Source organism: Aspergillus glaucus (assembly GCF_001890805.1).
Source record: "Aspergillus glaucus CBS 516.65 unplaced genomic scaffold ASPGLscaffold_1, whole genome shotgun sequence".
NCBI lineage: Eukaryota > Fungi > Ascomycota > Eurotiomycetes > Eurotiales > Aspergillaceae > Aspergillus > Aspergillus glaucus.
In genome coordinates, this window is record NW_019170453.1 from 265,712 (window position 1) to 283,814 (window position 18,103).

At 48.7% G+C, this 18,103-nt stretch overlaps 8 protein-coding genes and 1 non-coding gene across 9 annotated transcripts; 6 read left to right on the forward strand and 3 right to left on the reverse strand.

Annotated features, from left to right (window-relative positions):
- Positions 1-473: 473 nt before the first annotated feature.
- On the reverse strand, positions 474-2,274 carry ASPGLDRAFT_115007 (MDM34 family protein; the record flags this gene model as incomplete). Its single annotated transcript, XM_022539651.1, has 2 exons — positions 474-1,845; positions 1,940-2,274. The coding sequence occupies 2 exons, from the start codon at positions 2,272-2,274 to the stop codon at positions 474-476; spliced, it is 1,707 nt and encodes a 568-aa protein (XP_022405711.1).
- Positions 2,275-3,173: 899 nt separating this feature from the next.
- Positions 3,174-3,901, forward strand: ASPGLDRAFT_192118 (uncharacterized protein). Its single transcript, XM_022543048.1, has 2 exons — positions 3,174-3,758; positions 3,829-3,901. Exon 1 carries the CDS (start codon positions 3,341-3,343, stop codon positions 3,686-3,688), a length of 348 nt encoding a protein of 115 aa, XP_022405712.1. The 5' UTR covers positions 3,174-3,340; the 3' UTR covers positions 3,689-3,758; positions 3,829-3,901.
- On the forward strand, positions 3,814-5,263 carry ASPGLDRAFT_115336 (putative MFS transporter Seo1; the record flags this gene model as incomplete). Its single annotated transcript, XM_022539682.1, has 3 exons — positions 3,814-3,973; positions 4,019-4,303; positions 4,353-5,263. 3 exons carry the CDS (start codon positions 3,814-3,816, stop codon positions 5,261-5,263), a joined length of 1,356 nt encoding a protein of 451 aa, XP_022405713.1.
- Positions 5,264-5,950: 687 nt separating this feature from the next.
- ASPGLDRAFT_114744 (xenobiotic compound monooxygenase, DszA family) lies at positions 5,951-7,638 on the forward strand (the record flags this gene model as incomplete). The annotated part of the gene is made up of 4 exons (XM_022539631.1): positions 5,951-6,085; positions 6,140-6,328; positions 6,381-6,628; positions 6,678-7,638. 4 exons carry the CDS (start codon positions 5,951-5,953, stop codon positions 7,636-7,638), a joined length of 1,533 nt encoding a protein of 510 aa, XP_022405714.1.
- A 4,286-nt stretch (positions 7,639-11,924) lies between these two features.
- Positions 11,925-11,999, reverse strand: ASPGLDRAFT_t13. The gene has a single exon. It is a non-coding gene; the product is annotated as a tRNA-Leu (tRNA).
- Positions 12,000-12,234: 235 nt separating this feature from the next.
- ASPGLDRAFT_139204 (uncharacterized protein) lies at positions 12,235-14,535 on the forward strand. Its single transcript, XM_022541673.1, has 3 exons — positions 12,235-13,559; positions 13,612-13,901; positions 13,956-14,535. Exons 1-3 carry the CDS (start codon positions 12,348-12,350, stop codon positions 14,419-14,421), a joined length of 1,968 nt encoding a protein of 655 aa, XP_022405715.1. The 5' UTR covers positions 12,235-12,347; the 3' UTR covers positions 14,422-14,535.
- A 292-nt stretch (positions 14,536-14,827) lies between these two features.
- Positions 14,828-15,186, forward strand: ASPGLDRAFT_21220 (uncharacterized protein; the record flags this gene model as incomplete). Its single annotated transcript, XM_022543074.1, has 2 exons — positions 14,828-14,831; positions 14,867-15,186. 2 exons carry the CDS (start codon positions 14,828-14,830, stop codon positions 15,184-15,186), a joined length of 324 nt encoding a protein of 107 aa, XP_022405716.1.
- Positions 15,187-15,212: 26 nt separating this feature from the next.
- ASPGLDRAFT_40976 (uncharacterized protein) lies at positions 15,213-15,874 on the reverse strand. Its single transcript, XM_022545308.1, has 2 exons — positions 15,673-15,874; positions 15,213-15,621 (listed from the first exon to the last, which is right to left on the reverse strand). Exons 1-2 carry the CDS (start codon positions 15,731-15,733, stop codon positions 15,467-15,469), a joined length of 216 nt encoding a protein of 71 aa, XP_022405717.1. The 5' UTR covers positions 15,734-15,874; the 3' UTR covers positions 15,213-15,466.
- Positions 15,875-16,677: 803 nt separating this feature from the next.
- Positions 16,678-17,967, forward strand: ASPGLDRAFT_101233 (uncharacterized protein; the record flags this gene model as incomplete). The annotated part of the gene is made up of 1 exon (XM_022539414.1): positions 16,678-17,967. A coding segment is annotated over one exon (1,290 nt), but the record flags the coding sequence as incomplete, so codon positions are not given.
- Between the last annotated feature and the right edge of the window lie 136 nt (positions 17,968-18,103).

Consider the following 18,103-nt stretch of genomic DNA (forward strand, 5'->3'; position numbering starts at 1 on the left):
TCCTACCCAGTCCTATCCCACATCCCATCCCATCGATCCCATATCAGATGATCGCTCATAAAGTAAAAAAGATATGGTGATATATAAGAAAACGGAAGCAGGAGGATTGACGAATGAGTGGTATCCTGTGCTGAAAGAGAGCAGTCGCTTGTAAAGATATCAGAAAAAAAAAAAAAAAAAAAAAAGAACCATCGTGCTAAACCCAAATCGAAACACCCATTTTTAAAACCCGCTAGAAACAATCAAGAACTCAACAATCGAATTGATGAAAGGAAAGAGAGAGAGAGAGAGAGAGAGAGAGAGAGAGAGAGAGAGAGAGAGGAGAAACAAGATCAATGACAACGCAAAGTCATAACGGTCATAACAAACTCCAGGTATCGCTCGCTGAAGGTAAAATCGAACTTTTGGACTGTTTCAAGCCAGAGAAGGAAAATCGAACAAAGGAAATGTATGATGTGTCGAGGGCTAAGCACTCACTGGCCATAAGCCGGTGGTGGTGTTTCTTCCGGTTGGTGGTCCCAGAAAGAACCACAAGAGTTTGGTGCCATTAGTTTTTCGTCACGCATACGGCGTGCAATCTCACCCGCCAGCTTCTCGACCAACACTTGGTCAACAATGCTGCTACCGGTCGGGTTATCATGTGGGAAGGAAAGGCCTGCCGCAGACAGTTGTCGTGTGGGGCCCAAAGAGGGACCGGCTTCATGGAGGGGTGCAGGGTGAGGGCGGATAGTTCCCCCAGCAGTCTTCACGTCGTCGGTCTTGAAGGTGTTCCGAATCGGTTCAGAAGGCTCAGCTCGATCACGAAGGATCTCACTCGAGATGTCGCGGCGAGGTAAAGAGCGCGACAGGCTCATACGACGTCTCTCGGGGATTGCGGGGAGTCGCTGATCACTTTCAGGCGACAACGGCGGGGTAACCGGGTCGTCGGGTTGTTCATGGACGGCCGGCAGCGGAGCGGAACTAACCGAAGGTGCACTGGCACTCTCTGTATATGTGCTTTCATCGCTCACGCTCACGCTAGCGGAGTCGTCGGGTGTCGTTGGGCGACTACGGAGATCCACCACACGCTTCTTCCGCCTTCTGGCATGTGCTTTGGAATGGCGACCGGCTCCCAAGCTCAAGCCATAGCTGCTAAACGACTGGGTGGGTCCTGTGGGTGTCCTGCTTTGGGCGGATATTGTGCTAGCGTTGTCCATGAAAGTAGACATGCTGCCTGTCTGCGACTGAGTTCTCGAGAGAGCGGGGCTCAATGGCGACATGACGCTGGCAGACAAATCGTTCTGTTCGGATGATGTCCATGCACGGTATACGACTTGGTGAATCGACGGGGTAAAGAGTGACAGTGTCCGCTGGGAATCCGTCAGAGTCGCCAGGCGAAGGAGGTTCTTCTGGGAGAACAGCGAGTGGGTTTCGACGGCCGAGTCCAGCGATAACGACGCAATCTCCGACTCGTCCAATGCGTTGCCTGACGAATCCACAGGATCTTGCGGCGGACTGGCAAGAGGATCGTGCCCGGGACCTTCGGTGGGGGTGGGGGTTGTGTTCATCTGGTTCTGCATCTCCTCCTCAGCCCGATATTCCGGAACCCATAGTCGTAGCGATAGGCGATGGATAATAGCCGGCAACTCGTCCATGAACAGTATGCGGAGTTGCGCCTCGATTTCCCGCTGCAAGAAGTCGCGAACGAAGGGGATCGAATCGAACGTCGAGGAGACCTTGAGCGACTCGAGCGGGTCATTTCGGAAGACGACGGTGATTCCTTTCTGCTTTGAGAAGACCAATATGACAAAGCCGGAGAGTTTGAAATCGGAGAGGGTAATCTGTAAGGGAATAGTAAGGGGAGTCCTGTGGTATTCCAAACGAAACGAGTAAGCGAGGGGCCCCTCCATTGACAAATGTACGACCAGTGTGAGACTGATGAAACGGGCAGACAACTTACGCTGCAGCCAGCGGTAGTGGCGAAGCAAACGACGGGCGTGTCATGAGATAGGTATTGAGAGGATTCGCCTGGACTCTGGTCTTGAGGGTCAAAAAGGCATCTCCGGTGTATGACATCTTGAAGATTCCTCGGAACCGATCCTCCGCCAAATCGCCGATCTCGAGAATTTCCAATTCGGGAGGGATCGAGCCTAGATTCAATTCGGTCACGATAATATCATCGACGATAATTGGCGGTTTAGGCGATTTATTGAGCGCAGCAGTCAGAAGCTCTTGGGCACGAGTGTAGAAACTCGCGTCTGCCATGAGCGGCGACCAGTTGAAGTTGAACGCCATTGCCGAGCATTGAGGGTGTGCGTATAAAACGAAGAGAGCTTAAAAAAGAGAAAAGAAAAGGATAGAGTAGAAGAATAAAAGAAGCGACGAGAAATGGGATTATAAGAGAGGGTAAAAGCAAGAAGGAGGAAATATGAAGAAGCGCCGGGGCGAAGGAAAATCTTAGAGAGAGGGACGAAAAGCGAAGGCGAAGATTCCCGAGGGTCCAAAGGTGACTCGCGTGACGCAGATCAGCTGATAGCTGGACTTGTAATTATTATGTACAGCCTAGCCTTAATTATAGCCTGTATTTATTAGTAGTGTGTTATTCAGTTATGCTCCCTCATTTGCTGCATTGTTCAGGGGCTCTGTGTTGTACTCCGGAGTAATACTCTGTACTGACTCTATTCCATTGTGGGAGCCCAAATAAAAATTCAAGAAAAAAATATGCGGGAAGTGGGGTTACGTCACAACCGGAATGTCGCCTCTACTATGGTACGCCTCACGCTTGTATACCGATTGGAATACTGGCTATTCTTACTCTTCATCCGTTCCTCTCAATAGCTCAATTGCAGTTGATCATTTCTACTCTTTATTCATTAAAAGTACTCCGGAGTACTCCTAGTCTGCCTGTCGATCAAACATCCAGCACCCCTGAAATGTCCGATATACGGAGAATTCTCTACACCTGCTCACTATGGCAGGTATAAGTTCATCTCTTATTTCTCGCATGCTTCTTTCAGCCCTCCATGACTTCCGGTGTATCACCTTTCTCTGGTGTGGCCCACAGAAAAGACTGATAGAATGACAGGAGGATCTTGGGCCCTGAATCGCTCTCAGCCTGGTGGATTGATGAGGATCGTCGAGATGAATGGCACTGATTCATTTGCCGCGTCTTGAATGGCTGACAGACACATCGCATTGGGTTGGAGAGGCATCTTTGACTCGATTCTGATATCACTAGCCACACCGCATCTATGACTCTTCTCGTGAACTACCAGACTTGAACAATGCTCGACAATTTTGGTATTCTGCGGTTATCACTCACGGACAGGAAGTTAGGGGACTCCCCGATATATGTGTTGGCATGCGCGGGTGCTTTTCCAGGAGCACGTCTTCCGTCCACCTCATGACACGATGCTTGGCCGCGCTCGTTTCGAGGAATCTGGCCATCTGGGCAAGGCGCTCTTATCTATCAGCCTGGATAACTTCCGTAGTGACGATAAAGTTGTCTTCTATGTTTACGCATTGCATTGACACCAATCGGGTTCCCGTGGAGTGCCTGGATCCTGATGTCTCCCCTGTACACTCTCGCGGGGTCATCACCAACCATGTGCTGTTAAAACAACGTGCCCAGACTAGATACAGAAACATTGACGACCACCTGGAAGAACGACTAGAACTGAATGGCGCTGTAAGATGCATTGCGACTTGATTATTGCGTGACCTGAGGGTCACTGTCAAAGCTACACAAGCTTGTCTACTCCAGCTTGTCTTTAAAGTTCGTATGTACCTGCCTGTCAAAATGAAAAAGAATAGACTTTTGCAGACTGTCAGAAAATGGCCGACGTGCAGCAACGGCGAAAATGGTATCATCTTCAATGGTTTTCCGACGACGATACCAAGGAGGAACGGCGTCTCATCCTTAAGCTTGATCTTTTAATCGTTCCTTATGCTTTTCTGGCTTACTGGACAAAGTACATTGATCAGGCTAATATTAGTATGTTATACTTCCCGGTTCAATGAGTCTCTGCTCACAATCCAGATAATGCCTACGTCTCCGGAGTTCAGACAGACCTGAACCTCCACGGAAATGAACTCGTCCAGCTGCAGACCATGTACACACTTGGTGCTGTGCTAGGACAGATTCCCTTTGCATATTTGTTCACCAAGTTCCCCATGTCATGGCTTATCCCGTTTCTGGATATCGCATGGGGTATTTTCACCCTGTTGCAGTATCGGGTTACTTCGTATTCGGAACTAGCGGCTTATCGATTTTTGGTTGGATGGTTCGAGGCTGCTTTCTTTCCGGGGATGCATTACATTTTTGGTAAGCCCAATTTCAAGTCATGAACCGAACATCAGCTTACACTTTGCAGGAGCCTGGTATCGCGGCGATGAAATCGCCCGTCGAGGCGGCTGCTTCTACGTCGGACTCACTCTAGGCACATTAACTGCAAGTCTGATCCAAGCCGGTGCTTCATCAAGGCTCGATGGAGTCAATGGCCTCGCAGGGTGGCGGTGGATGTACATTATCTGTGCCATCATCACAATTCCCATTGGTATACTTGGCTACTTTATCCTTCCCGGAACCCCAGACAAGCCAAACAAGTTCATCTTGAACGACCGCGATATCGAAGTTGCACAGAACCGACTAAAACGCGCTGGACACGGTATCTCCGGCGCGTTCAGATGGAGGACGCTCTTCGAAATCCTCCGAAACTGGAAGTTCTGGGCATTCCTCTGGCTAGACATCTTCTTCTGGAACGCATGCTACAACACCAATGCCGGAGGCTATCTTCTCTGGCTGAAGAGCCTGGACAGATATTCCACCAGCAAAATCAACGAGCTAAACGCCATATCCCCAGCATTGGGTATATTCTACACCCTTTTCATCTGCTTCGCATCCGACCTCGTCCTGGGCCCAGCCTGGGCCATTACAGTCGCACACACCTGGAACATCGTTGGCCTAATCATCTTGATCATCTGGAAAGTCCCCGAATCCGCACTCTGGTTCGCATTTGCGACTACCTACTCCTCCGTCGGTATGTCGAGTGTCCTGTATGGCTGGATGAATAGTGAGCTTCGGTACTCACCCATCGTACGGGCTGTGGTCCTGGTGAGTACTACCGTCATTGCTCAATCTACGACTATCTGGACGCCTCTTTTGGTGTTTAAGACGGTTGAGGGGCCACGGTTTACGAAGGGGTATTCGTTTGTGCTTGCGAATGCTATTTGTTTGATTTTGACGGCGCATCTTATTCGGTATTTCACTACGCGAGAGGGGTAAGTGTTTTCTTCCCGGATGGCTCTGATTGTTGCTAATGGTCTCACAGGAAAAGACGTGATAGTGAGGGACAAGGCTCTGTGGGAAGTGGAGAGGGTGCTCAAGACCCGGAAGCTGTGAACTATACTGTTCATCCAAAATGAGCGCGTGTAGAATGGTTCATTAATCTGAAAATCCATTGTAACGAGTACATAAAATGGAAGTCACTACGGAGTATAGCATATTTTTGATTCCTTCACTCTTATCCGTCATTGTACACCTAAACATGTAGAAAACCAATACTAGAACACCATCCTATCTCCGACTACAAAAATCCCACGCTATCCACCAACCGTCATCACGCAATATACCCCATAATGATAGCATCCTCTTTATCTACAACGTATCTACACCACCACATAGACTACCTGTCGGCAAGAACCCGCCGGCATAACAGCACCCGTCGTTGCGCTTTCTGCGGGGATGATGGCGAATTGACATCCTTGTATCGACCTACCTCGACTCTCACTCTTGACAGACCCTCATCACGCGACCTAAATTAACAATGGCGTATACATATGTTATATGCATGCAATGGAATACTAATAGTGAGGGGTTTGATAAGATTGAATTGACATTTAAGTGAAGCTTTACCTACCTGTGCTTATTTTTGAGGGATCAGGAACAATATTCAGATTCGGAAAAACAACCATGGGCGATATTGGAGTTACTACGAATGATACTGCTGAGGCTAATGGCCATGAAGTGCCACAGGGGAAAAAGCAGATTCTTCTGAATGCTTTTGATATGTCGACTGTTGGGCATTTGTCGCCTGGTCAGTGGAAGGTGAGCAACAATATCTTAACCTTGATGTATTCCGCAGACATTGACCCTTTACAGAATCCCAAAGACAAATCTGCGACAAAGCGCAAACTAGACTATTGGGTTGAACTCGCCCAGCTTCTCGAACGCGGTGGCATCAATGCCTTGTTCCTGGCTGATACGTACGGCGGATATGATACCTACCAGGGTAAGCTGGATGAGTGTATTCGTCGTGCGGCACAGTGGCCTGTAACTGATCCTACCATCGTATGTTCCTTTCTTTTTATGGCAAGTGATTATAAGGGTACTGACTGTCTAGCCCATCTCTGCCATGGCTGCTGTGACCAAGAACCTGGCCTTCGGAATCACGTCGTCGACATCGTTTGAACCACCGTTTCTGCTGGCGAAGCGCTTCTCGACATTGGATCATTTGACGGGTGGTCGTGTTGGATGGAACATCGTCACGTCATGGAAGAAGGCTGCCTTCAAGGCCATAGGGCTTGACAGTCCCATCGAGCATGACGAGAGATATGCCCAGGCAGATGAGTATCTGCGGGTAGTCTACAAGTACGCAACACTCCCCACCCTGCCAAGGAATGATACAAACACCTGATAGACTATGGGAAGGCTCCTGGGCCCCCGACGCCCTCTCCCCCAACCCCGAAGCAGACTCCTACGTCGACCCCGACAAAGTCCGCACAATCGACCACCAGGGCAAATACTTCAACCTCAACACCCGCCACATCGTCGACCCCTCACCCCAGCGAACACCCTTCCTCTTCCAAGCAGGTACCTCACCCGCAGGCTCAAACTTCGCCGCAACCCACGCCGAAGCAGTCTTCGTCTCAAGCCACTCCCCAGCCCTCCTCCGCAAAAAAATCGCCAACATCCGCAACCTAGCCGCGGAGAAGAACCGCGATCCGCAATCGATCAAGTTCTTCGCAACTTTCACACCTATCATCGCCGAAACCGATGAGGCTGCATGGGCCAAGTACGAAGAACTCAAGAAATACGCCTCCGTCGAAGGTGGTCTGGTTCTATTCAGCGGCTGGACGGGAATCGACATCTCCCGCATCCCACTCGACCAGGACATCACAGCCGCAGACTCCCTCGAAGCACACAAAGTAACCTCCATCCTCGACGCCTTCACAACAACCTCCAAGGAAATTCCCAAATGGACGCCTCGGGTCGTCGCACAGCGCGCTGCCATTGGTGGACTCGGTCCCGTAACCATCGGTAGCGCTGCAACCGTCGCAGACGAATTAGAGCGCTGGTTCGAAGAGGGTGACCTGGACGGGTTTAATTTAGGTTATGTTACGACACCTGGAACATTTGAAGAGGTTGTTGATCTGCTGGTTCCTGAGTTGAGGAGACGGGGTGTGTATCCGGGGCCGTTGCCAGAGGGGGAGCGGTTGACGGCGAGAGAAAAGGTTTACGGGAAGGGGCAGAGTGGGTTGAGGGAGGATCATGTGGGGAGTGGGTATAAGTATGATAGTTATGATGAGACTGTTGCGAAGGATGTTAAGGTTGGGGAGGATGAGGTTGTGGAAGAGGTTGGGGTTGGGGAGGGGGCGTGATTTGTAAATAGAAAGCCCTATGTTTGACATCTATATTTTTCTGCAATATTGCTATGATCCCCTTTTTAAGGGGCTAAACCTTATTCACTATAGTCAAAGATCTATCAAATGACTCTTTTAACATTCACTTGCAAGGTAATTAGCTCCTATCCTTCCTCCTTTCTTTCTAGTTCCTCAAACTCTCCCGACAACCAGGGTCTCTGCCTTGGACCATATAGACAACCTGGATAACCAACTATATATGTTAAAAAAAGATTAAGCTCGTTCCCGTGCTAAGCACAACATATCTGGTGTCTTCCGTGAACAAGTGCACCCATTCACAAACGCCGTCAGAGCACGGCATAAATCCGCCTCAAAGTTGAGAAGGACGCAAACATCCACAGGACAGAGAGAAGATCAGACACCTCGACCTAGAGAGTTATATATCATACGCCGGTCTCCATGTCTCGTCTCGGGTCCAAGTATCCGAACATTGTATCGGATCGCGTGAGACGCGGCTACCAACTTGGTAAATAAAAGTACTAGCCGGCAAGATGTACCTGAGACTATTCATGGGGTTCCTTGCATAGGTTAATTACAGGAAATAAGCTTACTGGTGAGTGGATGCTAATCACTCTTAGTTAAATCTAAGAACGATTAACTAATGACGGTCCTAGTCTGGTAGACCACGCAATGGGCTAAAGAATCATGTGCCTAGCGCAGATATTCTTGAAATACTCGACATCATACAAATTGACGCCTCAAAACCACAGAGAAAAGCTCCCCGCCATTGCCTGCAGACAGAAATTTGGTGGTTTTATACGATCTCGATGACTTCTCCTTGACAGCGAGGTAGTCGACCACATTAGTTGGAGTACAGACTACCAAAGAGATGACCCGAATTACGAAAGTGCGATAGTGACTCGACAAGTGGGAGGCCTCAGTGTTACGAGTCCGTTGACATTTGATCGCCTTTAGGTCATCAGTGGCAGACGCCCCTTATCAGCGCACTATAACACATAGCTAGACAGACTCGGTCGTCAATTGACCGTACACATCAGTGCATGTTATAAATCTAGCTCGCGGAGTCGAACGCAACAATGTCTCTTTTGTTATTGGCTTTTGCAGCTATGTCTACGATTGTGCTCAACCACCCAGCTCAGTGGGCGTGATTTGCGGAAGTTCAGTCCATGGCTGAGATGGAAGGGGTGTGGATATATATCAACGCGGATTTATTGGTGATGCGGCCGTTACCAGCATACTCAATCAACGGTTGCGAGTGTCAAGAGCAGAGCAATACTTACTGGAGTCTTGTGAGACCGTACGGGTGCAACAACTCTTGCCACCTTGAATTGATTTTTGTCATTTAACCGCCAACGATAAGACTGCGGAAGTGATCCTAACTAAGTTGTAAGTGGCTATCATCCAAGTTTAGACTGCTACTGACATTTTCCTAGCGAAATTCTTTTCAGTATAGCTTATAGCTTTGTCTTTCCTCGCTATACGGTGTTTTCCCTCTCTAAATGCGCCACTGAGTGGCATACACAGAAATTCGGATCTGTTTAATAACGACTCTCCGTACAGTGAGCAGGTTAAGACTGCCACATTTACAGGCACGTTTAACCGTTCTTATGGTTAGAAGCCAAAAGTAAGTGCATACCGCAGATTCTGAATGCTATTTTTTACTTGTGAAGCATCAGAGGGACCGCCAAAATTGATGTATATGAAAAGAATCCCTAATCACAAGCACCATGGCAACGGCTACAAGGCACTCAGTCCGAAATTTATCGGATTATGCTAGAGGAGCCCTCAGCTTACTTTGGAATTGTACCCACCAAAATGCAACGCATGCTATCCACGAAGAAGAAAAAATGTCTCCGCAAGAGACTCAGCCCAACCAGGCAAACTATCTTGCATCGTCCATTTCAAAGGCTCCCAGACTTACCACCAATTCAATAAAAGATATTAGAAGGCACAAGGATAAATTCTCGGAAGTTGCGTCCATGGCAAAAGCTCCAGTCAGGCTATGAGCAACTCATGGCGGTCGTAAGGTCTATATCGACATGCAAACTTGAGACCATACCACGCCTACTACAGGAGATCCTGGTGAACACCGCCTTAAACCCTCAGCTTACAGCCGTGGGAAATAATTTCTATTTCAAAAATAGCTCAGTGAGCATCATGAGCAACACCCGGGAAAAAGAATATAATTCGGAAGGACGAAAAGTCGTGAACATAAGAACATAGTGATGCACCGAACTGAAAGTTACAAAGGCTAGCATACGCATTAAAAGCATTTGTCGAGATCCTTTAGTACTCAACCAGGCCCATCCTAAGCGTTCGCTCCAGAACGACTTGAACCACCCCCACAGTGATGTTCTGCACATCGGCTCTGTTGCGAGAAAATTTGCCAAACCAATGAGATGGCTAAGGAGATGTCGAGGGCAATATTACGGCTATATAAGAATTATAGAGCTTCAACTATGCGTCTAACTCTATGGACCAAACGCAAGGACCAGTCGTCGAGCGAGTCGTTGGTTGGACTTAACCACAGAAAGATAAGACACGCGAGTCACAAGGCATTAGTTTCCAGATCTTGCAACTTATTCAATATGATGCAGAGACATCTTGATGGTAAGGCGCATCGTATGTGGCACGTCCGCAGTTAAAAGGCCTATTGAGCATCTTCTGGAAAGATCACGCACACAGAGAGTTGTACTGCCATGTGCAGCACTCGAGACTCCCACTCTTGGTAGTTAGCCGGCTTTTAACATAACGAGCGTGCTTCAGCGAGTGTGGTCTTTGACTTCTGAAATTCTTGGAACATCAATCCCTACAACTTGCTTATCACCTTGCAAGTTTCTTGTGTCATGCTTGCATTCAAAGGAATTTACTATAACCACTAATTAAAAGCCGGCAAAGCAGACATGAAGCAGGAATACAGTCGGCATAAAAATCAAGCAAATTGACCACGCCACGTCTGACAAGCTACATACAACCTCTAGCAAATTTCTTCGGGACTAAACCACGAATCCACAAGAAAAACGCATTTTTCAAAGCTATGTCTCGAAAATGCTGCTTTTCCTGTTCAAGCACGAGCAACGGGATTTGAAGACACCTTATACAATTGGGCAAAGGGTAGGTAGAAGAACCGACAGAGGTTGCGAGTTCCTTAACCTCAAAGCAGATAGAGGCATGACTGTTTTGATTGAGCACAAATACGTACCAGCTAGGCTTAATCAGTGGATGTGAGCTTGGACTCACTTTTATCATACTTTGCTGTGACTTGGATGCGGCCCTGCTCGAGCATGTAACGAAGTATCATCTTTCGCAAGCCTTGTATCTTATAGGAGATGTGAAGCTTAACTCAGCAATATGGACCCGATAATGTGACCCTCAAGTTTGATTCAGTTGGCGACATGATGCCATGGCGACAGAAAATCTTTAGCGCTGAAGCGCATGAAAGATTCGGAGCTATCTAAGCTAAAGATCCCCTTGTTTGGTACTCCGAGCAGCTATGGTCCCATCGAAATTCGTCCATGGGAAGACTCTGATATGCTTTAATGTTGATGGTGCTTCGCAGGTTGGGATTGAAACGTGAGCACTCCTAGTAGTCGATTCGAAAAACAATCCCCTTGGCAGAGCAGGGCAAAACGGTGGAATATCCATCAGCAAAAAGGCTCTGGTGAAGATTACAAAAGCCCCGTCCTGTACCTGTAATTTAGTTGTTTATCAGCGGCTTGCCAACCTCAAACAACAGGAACAATGGCCGATAAAGTCACTGGTGGGCGTAGCGTCTGCTTTTCGAGCGTATTGAGGACTAGCCATTGCCGAAAAACTAGGTGAGAGCCTGACATACAAAGAGTCTATGACTCGATCGAACATCAAGCCACTTTCTAGGTAAGAGCGAGATCTTAGACGAAGCAGGGAAAGTGCTAATGGAACAGAGGTCTAAAGGACCGCTTAGAGCGAATACCAGCAAGCCCAAATCCAAATTGAAGTGTTCGACCCCGAGGTCACTGAAAAACTGGATAGCATGCATACATAAAACCACTGGCAAGGATTCTTTCTGCTAGCTATGCCTAGACCGAAGCATAAATGCGTCTGTACGAAGCTTACCTCGGTGGCATATCAAGATGACCTGCCATCTCGAGGTGCTACTACCATGAGAGATGCCGGACTGTATAATATTTTGCCTGAGTAGGTTAATTTAATCTTTGTGTTCGAATTTGGTCCTTTACTTTGTATGAAGAGTATTGAATAAAGTAAAAATAAAAATAAAAATAAAAATAAAAATAAAAAAGAAATGGACGCTCGGGGATTCGAACCCCGGACCTGGAGTCAACCTAGACGAACGCTCTACCCGACTGAGCTACGCACCCTTTCTTTTGTATATAAGACCCTGAAGCGAAATATAAAGGAAGTTCGCGGGAGCCTGGTTATGGGAGCCTGCTACAGTGCCTGAGGTTTGTTGCGCGAGGTTGCGAGATGAGGGAAGTATTACTGTACTTTATATACTTCCTTTCTCGGATAGACCCACTTCTCCATTACCACAGCAACCACCTAACTCTTTGCGGAAACCAGTCAACACGACACTCAGGGATCACTTTCCACCATCGCACTTCTACGACTCGTCAGCAACAGCTAAGCGCTAATCTGAGCTACATGTACCAACTAACCTAACCTCGACCACGCAGCGATTCATCAGTCGACCTCAAACCACGCCGACCATGTCCTCCCCCGCGATTCTCGCAACACCCACCCGACAACCCGAACCCACGACGAAGAGACGCACTGCCGGTAGAAGAGTATACGGGAAGCGCAAGGCAGACGCACCACGGGCGGTATTCGAGCACAAGAGTCCGCCCAAGGAAACAGCAGAGGTTGCAGACGATGTCGTGGTGGATGGCCTGCAGGCCAAGATGGCCAGCATCACGATAAAGTCGCGGGCCGTGAAGGGCGGAAAGAAAAAGCAGGAAAAGAAGGAGGACAGAGGGGTTGTTGATGCGTTTTCGGACCCCCGCGATGAAGAAGAACCTGTGAAGGAGGAGCCTGTTGCGTCAAAACCGGAGCCGGACACCGCGGAGATCGAGCCACAGATTGAGGAGGTCGAGCAACCACCCCCGGAGAGTACGACAACGGAAAGACAATGCGAGAGGATGGTCAGCGTTGAAATAAGCCCAAGGAAGCCAGAGCCCGCATTGAACGAACAGCAACCACAAGACGAGAGCGCCACACAACCCAGAAGACGGGCGGCCCCCGCAAGGAAGAAGAAACCCGCCCCGCGACTATCATCCGGCTGCGTTCAAGACGAGAAAGCCAACGAATACGCCCGTTCGATTCTCAACGAAGCTTTATCGCCGATCGCCGCACAGGGTGTGCAGAAGTTCGGTTCATGGGCTGCTCGTGGTGGAAATATGCTGCAGGTGGTGAAACTCGCGGAAGGATCATACGGTGAAGTCTACAAGATGCGCCTCCGGGAAGAGGTCTGCAAACAGGAAATGTCCAAGTCGAAGCTGGCAAAGCTGCGCGCGTACGGTGATGGTGTGTTCAAAGTGGTTCCGTTGCGAGCTGTGAAGGGTCTTGGTTCGAAGAAGTTCACCAGCGTCGATGAAATCGTGTCGGAGGTCAAGATGCTCAAGTATCTCGATCCGATTCCTGGATTTGCTCGGTTTAGGGAAATCCATGTCGTTCAGGGTCGTTTCCCGGAGTCCTTCCAGGAGGCATGGGATTACTACAAGAAGACCAAAGATGATTGTATGAACCCGAACCCGGCGAACAAGAGGGCATATCCGGACTCGCAGATGTGGGCTATTATTGAGATGGATGATGCTGGGTGTGAATTGGAGAAATTTTCTTGGTCGTCCGTGTTCCAAATCTATGATATATTCTGGGGTGTTGCGATGGCTCTTGCACGGGCGGAGGAATACGCTTTGTTCGAGGTAAGCTCGTCCGTTTCTGAAACTAAAGAAGACGGGTCTCTAATTTATCTAGCACCGGGATCTCCATCTTGGAAACGTTTGCATTCGATCTGCGCGCTCAGACGGCCGCATGGATCCGCCTACCGATCTTCAAATTGTATCTCGAACGCATTCCAGCGGATATGGATTCAGCACCCTCGAGACAACTCTCATTGATTACTCACTTTCTCGTGCTGAGTTGCGGCTCAGTGAAGACCCAAATGCACCACCCGAAGTGGCCTCTTCTGATCTGGACAAGAAACAATTATTTGACGCTATCGGCCACGATGAGGACGACGCCTTGCTGCGAGACACATATAGACAGTGAGTAGCCATGGCTCAGTGTCCAAACAAGGAAGATGCTAAATTAATCCCCAGCATGCGCTCTGAGCTATATACCGGAAACCCAGCAAACCCCGAAAAGCCAGCAGATGTTCCCGGAATCTGGTCCGAATACGCTCCTGGAACCAACATCGTCTGGCTCCGTTTCCTACTCAAAAACCTACTGAAAAACAAGAAGGACGAAGTCCGACCAGCACAACCACAAAAAACACAACGAAAACCTTTAGCACCCTGTTCACCAAATAAGCAGAACGTCGTCATCAGCAAACAGTCTGGACAGAAACAAGGGAAGGATTCCGGGAACAAGCCTCTTGTGCAACGAATAAACACCACAGAAGCACAGCTACAGGCCACTCAGTGGAGGAAGATTCTTGACGATAGACTAGAAGCTCTCCTTGACCTGTTGGATCTCGAGCATCGCCATGAGGATATGTGTTGTGCAGCAGATTTGGTGGCGTATGCGATTGACTCGCAGTGGTTGGAGGAGAGGGATTTCTTCTGAGCTGGTCCCTTTATAATTGCATTATAGGCGTTAGGCTGGCCGCATTTTCTTGTATATATTGATAGAGCATATATAATGCATAGAGCGTCCTTTAATCTGAACAATGTTTGAGGCACGTAGGAAGCCGAAAATGGCTTAGTGACGGTAGCCTGTAGACAGCCCTAGCGCACCTTCCTCCCCTTTCCTCTTTACTAACTTCATCTTCTAACATCCATCAATACTTGTTTTTATTTCTCTATCATTGTCAAGAGCGACCGTCATGCCAAAATTTGAATATTACTTTGGAGACCGTTGCTTCAAAATCGACGGCAAACCGAGTCCGAAGTCATACATCTGGCTCAACGCCAGGCCTTGAATCGCGCCCATTACATGGACACTGGCGAGCAGCTGCTAATGTAAATCCGCTATGAGTGAGTTCCTTTGCCTCTTCATCCCTTCCTATTAGCACCGAAACTTGAAAAGCTGCTGACAAGACGATACCGCAACATCCAGTCTGAACCCCAAGAGCTACGACGACCCCGAGATCCCCTCTATGATCGTGACTACGCAACGGACGAGTTCCTAACGGAGTGCGACCTGGTCGAAATTGTGTCTAAGATCGGCCATGGAACTCGGTACATCACACAACCCAACACCAAGGCAGGAAAGCGATTTTCGTGGAATGAGGGATACGTGAATTTCCTCGTCATGTCGTCGCCTCCTGGTGATAATCTATTCGACATATACGAGGATTTCTCCAATGACCAGCGGGCCAGTATCAGTTAACAGCTGTCTCTGGCTCAGTTATATGTACCAGGAGGGATTCCTTTTATCCGACCAGGATCCAAACTTTTCCGCTATGATAAGGAGAATGACGTGCTGTACGTCCTCGAAACCTTACTCAAGTGGCTGCTCATGCTAACAGCTCTTAGATATCTTATATACCTTACCAGTTTCGACACAGTGGAACCTGAGGAAGGACGTCACATCACGAAGGTAAAATGCCAGTACTTAGAGCACTGCGCCAGCAACACGTAGGAAGCAAAGCTAGCCAATGAGCCACCAATCAGTAACAAGCGCGGTCCATAACGATCAAACAGTGGTACGGATTGAAACCAAGGAAGAGAGTCAGGAACACGAGTACTGCTGTTATCCAACCCACATCGCGAACGCTGTAATCGGACAGTTGATGGGTGCTGATGTAGTCCTGTATTGTTCCGACTGGAGGGAATTAGTTGACTCGACACACAAGGCCACAAGCTGCTTTCTTACCGGAAGCCTGAAAGCTGAAAGAGCCAAACATCAGAAGGAACGAGCCTAAAGACATGACCATGCCTCGCGGCCACCTTCCGGAAAAGCCTGGCTGACTATGGCATCGTCGGCAGGGTGTCTTGGACAGTGAGATTGTCATTCAATTCGTAACTATCGCGCTGGTCGGACCTGCGCATCTTGTGAGGAGAGTGTGAGAGTCGAATAGGAACAAGTAAAGAAGGCAATGTACCATTTATGGTCAAGGTCGATCATGTAAGGCGTAGGGCGTGCTTTTCTAGAATGGGCGCATGTCATTCGCTCGCTTAATATGCCTTATTCATAGTTACATAAAGCCGTTCATTATCCGAATCTGGCGATTTATGCATTTCTCTGACCAGTCACTATCTATCGCAAAGAGTCAACCGGCAATGTGACACCCACCAGACCTTTTGTCCTACAGCCGCCATAAAATGGAAACACCTTCTGCGACTCAATCTCCGTACTTCTATTTTCTAGACGAGGAGGAATTTGCTCCTCAAGACACAAACTGTGCGTCCGTCTACCGACCACAACCGTCTCAAGCTCAGAGCTAATCGCTTCCTGTCAGTGAACAGTTTGCCCGATATCCCTTACATAACGGATACGTTCGAGGCCGATCCATTATTCGCTGCCCTTCCAGACGATGTATCGTCATATTTCCCCCACGAGACACTCGTTCATCCGGACGCGACTACCTCGGTTGTTCAGGATGATCATATCCCGCCAGCTCTGACAGACATCAACGCTGGGACATATATCGAGAACTATGTGTGCAGTGACTCTGGACAAAATAGGAGTGCCAATGACTGGTCGCTTCAAAACAGTCTTCCGGTGGGATGGATGAATCAACATTCTGAACCCGTATCCCCCGAATTGCCGGATCTTTTCGCGACAAGTACGGATCCGACCTCCGGTCTCAGAAAGAGCGGAGAAGAAGAGCCAAGATCTGCACCACCAGAGAGGCAACGGTACAGGTCTAAACGAGGTCTTCCCCGCCGCAGAAGCAGATATTTCATCGACAGGTCCGGGAAGCAGGCCAGTCCGATAGCCATTCCATCAGGTGCCAGCACTCCAGATCCCCTACGGCGCTGGCAAGAGTCTCCTCCTGAAGAAGAACCAGCTCCGTTGTCTGCCATCAAAGACGCGGTCCAGGGTTCGTTATCCGAGCAGTCCACTGGTATCCCTGACCAAGGCGTCGCCAACGCTTTCCGGAATTTCCGTCGGCCAGCATCCCGAGCTGGCTCTACAACGAGCGCTGGAAGTGCTACCAGTGCATCTTCTCGACAATCAGGGACCTCTAGCAGTAGCCGCAGGACACCCGAGAAGAAAACAGGTCGCGTCCGCAAGACACGTCAAGCGAAGAAAGACAAACCACAATCAGCGAATGACATTCGTCCGTTCTGCTGCACGTTTTGCTGTGACAAATTCAAAAGTAAGTATGACTGGATGCGGCACGAGAAGTCACTTCATCTGAATCTCGAAAATTGGATCTGCGCTCCATATGGAGGAACCGTTCTCCTGCCCTCGACAAACCGCGTACACTGTGCATATTGTAATCAGCTTGATCCAATTGCTGAGCACCTCAATCAACATAATCATGGGGCATGCGATGGCCAACAGCGCAGCTTCCGACGAAAAGATCATCTTGTTCAACATCTTCGTCTTTTCCACCGTCTTGAAACACTCCCATTAATCGACGACTGGAAAACAGAAACCACCAATTTCACTTCCCGCTGCGGATTCTGCGATCGTCAAATGTCCAACTGGCCTGAACGATACAAACACCTTGCAGGTCATTTCCGCAGCGGCTTGACGATGGCTGACTGGAAAGGTGATCATGAATTTCCCGACTCGATTGCAGCCAAGGTCACATGTGCTGTGCCACCATACTTGATAGACCTAGAATCACGAACGGTGGTACCTTTTTCCGCGACTAATAGCCAGGCGAAGGACCATTTCTCTCAGATGCTTTCACGGGCTTCCTTCCACCGTGATGCTGATACCAGCACCAGCACCAGCCAGCAGCAAACACAAAACAAGTCAGACTTACCAGCTTTACTTGAGCAACTCCAAGTGCAAGATTCGCCTCTTAATTCTTACACCCAGATTTTGACACTTCATTTAAGTCATTATGCGCAGGAGCAGATACGTCTTGGTATCGTTCCTACGGATGAAATGTTCCAGCAGGAAGCGAGGCATTTATTCTATGATTGTGATGATCCATGGAATCAAACCATTGCGGATCATCCACAGTGGCTGGCTGCTTTTCGAGAGCAGCAATGCCATCATGGCTCTGTTGGGCTTACAGACCATACAACGTCTAATCCATCTTAGAAGTGGACGTTACAGACATTCATGTTCAAATAATTTTTCCCTTGATACCTTATAGATTAGCCTAAGAATTAGTAATGAT

Excerpts from the sequence above, each read along its gene's own strand:
- ASPGLDRAFT_139204 (XM_022541673.1), top strand. The coding sequence starts at position 12,348 with ATGTCCTCCCCCGCGATTCTCGCAACACCCACCCGACAACCCGAACCC. Across the intron at positions 13,560-13,611 it reads AGGAATACGCTTTGTTCGAG|CACCGGGATCTCCATCTTGG; the intron begins GTAAGCTCGTCC and ends TAATTTATCTAG. Across the intron at positions 13,902-13,955 it reads CTGCGAGACACATATAGACA|CATGCGCTCTGAGCTATATA; the intron begins GTGAGTAGCCAT and ends ATTAATCCCCAG.
- ASPGLDRAFT_40976 (XM_022545308.1), bottom strand. The coding sequence starts at position 15,733 with ATGGTCATGTCTTTAGGCTCGTTCCTTCTGATGTTTGGCTCTTTCAGC. Across the intron at positions 15,622-15,672 it reads TTTCAGCTTTCAGGCTTCCG|TCGGAACAATACAGGACTAC; the intron begins GTAAGAAAGCAG and ends AATTCCCTCCAG.
- ASPGLDRAFT_192118 (XM_022543048.1), top strand. The coding sequence starts at position 3,341 with ATGCGCGGGTGCTTTTCCAGGAGCACGTCTTCCGTCCACCTCATGACA.